Source organism: Cibotium barometz, chromosome 37, assembly GCF_041138505.1.
Source record: "Cibotium barometz isolate CiBa-2024 chromosome 37, ASM4113850v1, whole genome shotgun sequence".
NCBI classification, from domain to species: domain Eukaryota; kingdom Viridiplantae; phylum Streptophyta; class Polypodiopsida; order Cyatheales; family Cibotiaceae; genus Cibotium; species Cibotium barometz.
In genome coordinates, this window is record NC_141082.1 from 44,953,375 (window position 1) to 44,958,256 (window position 4,882).

At 45.6% G+C, this 4,882-nt stretch overlaps 1 protein-coding gene across 1 annotated transcript; it reads left to right on the top strand.

The window, feature by feature from the left end:
• The first annotated feature begins 382 nt into the window (after positions 1-382).
• LOC147617307 (uncharacterized) lies at positions 383-3,723 on the top strand. Its single transcript, XM_086776957.1, has one exon. The coding sequence runs from the start codon at positions 483-485 to the stop codon at positions 2,442-2,444; it is 1,962 nt and encodes a 653-aa protein (XP_086633083.1). The 5' UTR covers positions 383-482; the 3' UTR covers positions 2,445-3,723.
• The last annotated feature ends 1,159 nt before the right edge of the window (positions 3,724-4,882 follow it).

Consider the following 4,882-nt stretch of genomic DNA (forward strand, 5'->3'; position numbering starts at 1 on the left):
AAAAAAAATGTAATGCTATCATTCCATGTCACTTGATATGGTATATGCTGAAAAAAGTAGCTTGAACATTGTGATCTCTATTTTGAGCTTAGTTTGGTTTTTTTAATGAAATATGTCTTACATATTGTGATTTATGTGGAAGACAACATATAAACTCCATTATGTGCCATTGTGGTGAAAACTCAAGTTGATTGAACCATGTGGTATGGGTAGTTTGATGTGTTTAAAGTGTGTGCTCTTTTTAGAAGTTGTAATTTTTCCCAAAAAAAAAAGAGATGGGGGCATTTTCTTCATTTTTAAGGTTGTATGGCCTATTTACAAGCCAGCAATGAAAGGAATCCTTACAATAATAAATAAATGGCCGATTACAATCTGTTAAGCGCTCAAAAGCTCCTCTTTCCACCCCCTCCCTGCTCTTCCCCTTCCTCATTTTCCACAGCATTCGAGCGTTGCGCCACCTCTTCCCATCCATCGCACCGCCAATGGCCAAGATCGAGAAGCTGGAGGATTTCTTGACAGTGCCCATTCAGCTCACTGACATTGTGCGCCGCCTGGCCAGCGAGGCTGGTTCGTACAGAGTGGAATGCGGCGAGCTCACCAGCAAAGCCGAGAAGCTCGCCAAGCTTCTCCGGGCGGTGGCGCGCCTCGAGGGTGCCGCCGGAGTGCCCCTTTACACCCGCCCCCTTCTCCGAATGCTCCAAGAGCTCGAGAAATCCCTGAACAAAGCCCTCGTCCTCGTCCGCAAATGCAACCGCAAAGGCATGATCAGACGCGTCATCACCATCACCTCCGCCCATGACTTCAAGCGGGTAAGCAATCTCCTTGAGAATTCTCTCGCTGATCTGACCTGGTTCCTCACTATTTCCGCCATCGGCGACAACCGCGCCGAGGATGTGGGCGGCATGCCACCGATCACCTCCAATGAACCCCACCTGGGTTTTTGCTGGGAACAGATTGCCCTCCTGCACCGAGGTACGGAAGAGGAGAGAGAAGACGCCGTGATCTCACTCAATGGTTATGCCCAAAACGAGAGATTCATGAAAATCATGGTAGAAGAAGAAGCCGTCCCACCGCTCCTGAAAGTGTTGCAGGATGGAACCTTACATGCTAGAGAGATCGCAGCGAGAACCCTCGGTCACATGGCCAAAGATGAGAATGTTGTTAAGCAGATGGTTGCCTGTGGAGTAGTCCCTGTGTTTGTGAAGGTCCTCAACAGTGCCTCCATGAAGATCCAGGCTGCCATTGCCTGGGCAATGACAGAGATGTTGGATGTTGATCCAGAACAGCAAGACCTCTTTCTTGAGCACCTTGCAGTCCGGCCACTGGTTGCGCTTCTAGCCGAGGCCTTGGAAGACCCCGAGAAGGCAAAGCCGGCTGTGACCATGCACACACTCGTGACAAGCATGGCAGCTAACAAGGCAGCCACCGCCGTGGCACTACAAGATCAGCCGGTGAGTCAGGTTCCAAAGCCTTCAAGCAACTCGAATGTGCATTGCAAAGGTGTGGACATTTTGAAATCAGCGGGGGCCCCATTCAAACCAGGCATCATGACAACTTTGGCAGAAGTTGATGAGCACAAGAACAGAAACATGGTGGGCAAGCCTTTCGATAGTGGAAAAGGATTATCTCAAAGGGAGCTCAACAGGAGAGAAAGAGAGAATGAAGATCCTGAGTTGAAAGCAGAGCTGAAAGCAGAAGTTGCTCATGCATTGTGGAAGATGGCCAAGGGTAATTCTAAGACCTGCAAAAGTATAACTGAGACCAAAGCGCTCCTCTGCTTTGCTACCTTGATGGAGAAGGCAAGGGGGGCTGTGCAGCTCAACTCTGTGATGGCTGTAATGGAAATTGCTGCTGTGGCGGAGAATGATGTTGATCTTAGGAGAGCAGCTTTCAAGATGAACTCCCCAGCTGCCAAAGCGGTGGTTGATCAGCTCTTGCGTCTAGTTGAAGAAGGAAGCACTGAATTGCAGGTTGCTTGCATCAAAGCCATAGGGTGCTTGTCCCGTACTTTCCCCGTAAGAGAAACGAGGGTGGTTAAGCCACTTGTCAAACAACTTGAGGGTCCTGATGATGTTGTTGCAGAGGCAGTGATGGCCTTGGTCAAATTTGCCTGCAAGGAGAACTTTTTGCATAAAGAACACTCCAAGGCAATTGTTGATGCTTCTGGTGCTGTTCCCCTTGTCCAGCTGATTTTTTTCTCTAAAGGGGATGTTCAGGTTGCCGCAGTGACTCTCATGTGCTACCTCTCCTTACATTCCGGTGAGAGTGAAGCACTTGCCAAAGCAGAGCCTTTGCCAGCACTAAAAGGGTTTGCAAAAACTTTTAATTTTTCCCAGCATCCCATATTGGACAACTTAGTGCATCAAGCTATCAATCATTTAGAGATTTACCACGGGAGAGCACCTAGGGATCTTTCTGATTCATATTCATACGAGCAATATTAGCTTTCCTGTATTGGAAAGGCAGTCTAAAGTTCTTGCATCAGCCAGATATTACTAGCCAGATGTGTACTGCCAATCACCTCTTTTTTTGAAGATCTTAGGCTTATCAGTTGAGAGCTTAGTAGCTGGCTCTTTGTATGCTGGTCTATATTTGTAGATATATACAAAGTTGGAAGCACAAAGCTTTTGAATTTAGACCAGCAGATTGCAGTGTTGATTGATGGAAGCTCAGTCCATAAGCAATGACCATAATCTGGAGTTGTGTACACCAGTCACAGTATTTATTCATGTGCTCAAACCAAAAGCCTCTTTACAGCTTATGAGAGAGGTGATTTGGCCAAGGGTCGGCGGCAAGGGGAGAAATCTGAACAAGCACTCCTTGAGTTTTCGCTCTTGGTTTGGAATGTGGTCTCGTCATGTACTTTTTCCTTTGCTTGGAGTCTTTCCAAGGTATGAAGGCTGGACTTTTCATGCTTTGTTGTGCTGCTTGCAGCTACATGCTGACATCATGAGGTGGAGTGTATTAATGTTTTCTTGGAAGTCATTAGTGAAAGGACTGTATTAATGTTTTCTTGGAAGTAAATACAGTCCTTTCAAGGACAAAACAAGGACTTGACTGATGACTAATGGTTTTGGCTATGGGATGATGCTTTATCAGGAGTTGTTTTCTATTCTTTGTTTACTTTGATGCTGCCATGATTGAGCCTGACCTCTTTTCCAGAGTATTAGTGCAAACCCGGCATGCTCTTTTATGCCTAAATACGCCAGGCAAGCATGCCTCTATACACAGGAGGAGAAGTCATGTGTGACATGAGTGCTTCATGGAGTTGATTACTTGAAGCTCTTTGCTGGAATATATCAATTATTTGGGAAGCTGCAGGTCAGTGCTAATGAGTTTGTTGTTGCTAGTGACAGGAAGCAAACTGTCTTCTATAGTATGTTGGTCTTGTTCTGTGTGCCAAATCTTGCCTGCTTAGGCGATGGGACTGTTGGAATTTGGAAAAGGTGCAACTGGGGGGGGGGGGGGGGGGGGGGGGGGGTCTGTGTGGGTGCAAACAAAAAAGGCGGCCATCATTTGGTAGAAATTCGAGCCTCTCTTTTGATGAATGATGTTGAGAGCCTTCAATCACATCATATGCAAATTTTCAGAAGAGATGGCACGCTTACAGGCTTATGCAGCAAGGTTAAATGCCTAGTCAAGCACAGTTTCTTGGATTGAACAATCTACAGACGTGGTGTCACCATTTATTTTGAAACCCAACAGAGGATTCTTTGAGGTTGTTTACATCTCTGAACATCTCACGGTGTTACTTTTCGTTTATGCATTCTCTGAGTAGTTAGGTAGTTCAAAGCACACTTAGACAGATAACTTGATCATAGGTATATTGGACAACAGTAATTCAGGGACATTGCAAGGTAGGGATGCAGCAAGAGGGAGGAAGGGAGGGAGGGAGGGAGAGGAGAGATGCTATGAAAGAGGGTAAGGGGTGAGAGAGAGAGAGAGAGAGAGAGAGGTATTAACGTCGGTAGAATGCAACACGAAGGCATATACGACCAATGGTGGAGAGGGAGGAAGGGAGGGAGGGAGAGGAGAGATGCTACGAAAGAGGGTAAGGGGTGAGAGAGAGAGAGAGAGAGAGAGAGAGGTATTAACGTCGGTAGAATGGAACACGAGGGCATATATGACCAACGGTGGAGAGAGAGAGAGAGAGAGAGAGAGAGAGAGAGAGAGAGGTATTAACGTCGGTAGAATGGAACACGAGGGCATATACGACCAACGGTGGAGAGAGAGAAGGAGAGAGATTCATGAGAAGCTGGAAACTTAATCGAGCTGTCACAGGCTAAATCTGGCTGAGGATTACACCACATTACTAATTATTTTTAAAGGATGGCTTTTATATTAACTTAGGCAAAGAAAAATACATCCAGAACAATGAGAGGATTTGGGCTTTTTATACTCTTGGAATTCAAAACTGCTTACATGTCCTTTTTGAGAAGATAAATATTCCTAACAAAGGACACAAATTTCACGTCTTTTTGCATTAGCCAGCGTTCTTCTTCAGCCACCTCTTGAATCTTGGAGTAGAGTTTGTCATCATTGGCCAACATTTTTTTTTCTAAAATAATCTTCTTCCACATCTCGGACTTTGACTTTGGCTTCATGTACCAACATCAGCTCGTGTGCTTGACATAGTTGTAAACCCGTCTCAATTCCCCATCTCGTATGCAAAGATACATCTTCCCTCAGACTTGAAACAATGTTGAGGTTTGATTTAGTAAAACACAAATGCATTTTGTCTAATCCAAACAACCCAAAGATATTCAGCACGTGTTAGATTCCAAAGTACAATCGACATGTCATTGGCTTCACCGTATAGCAGCTCTTTCCAGCTCAGGTCTTGATGCAGATTTCATGGTCTGTGAGCTCCTCCTCCACTATA

Coding starts and splice junctions, on each gene's coding strand:
- LOC147617307 (XM_086776957.1), top strand. CDS start 483: ATGGCCAAGATCGAGAAGCTGGAGGATTTCTTGACAGTGCCCATTCAG.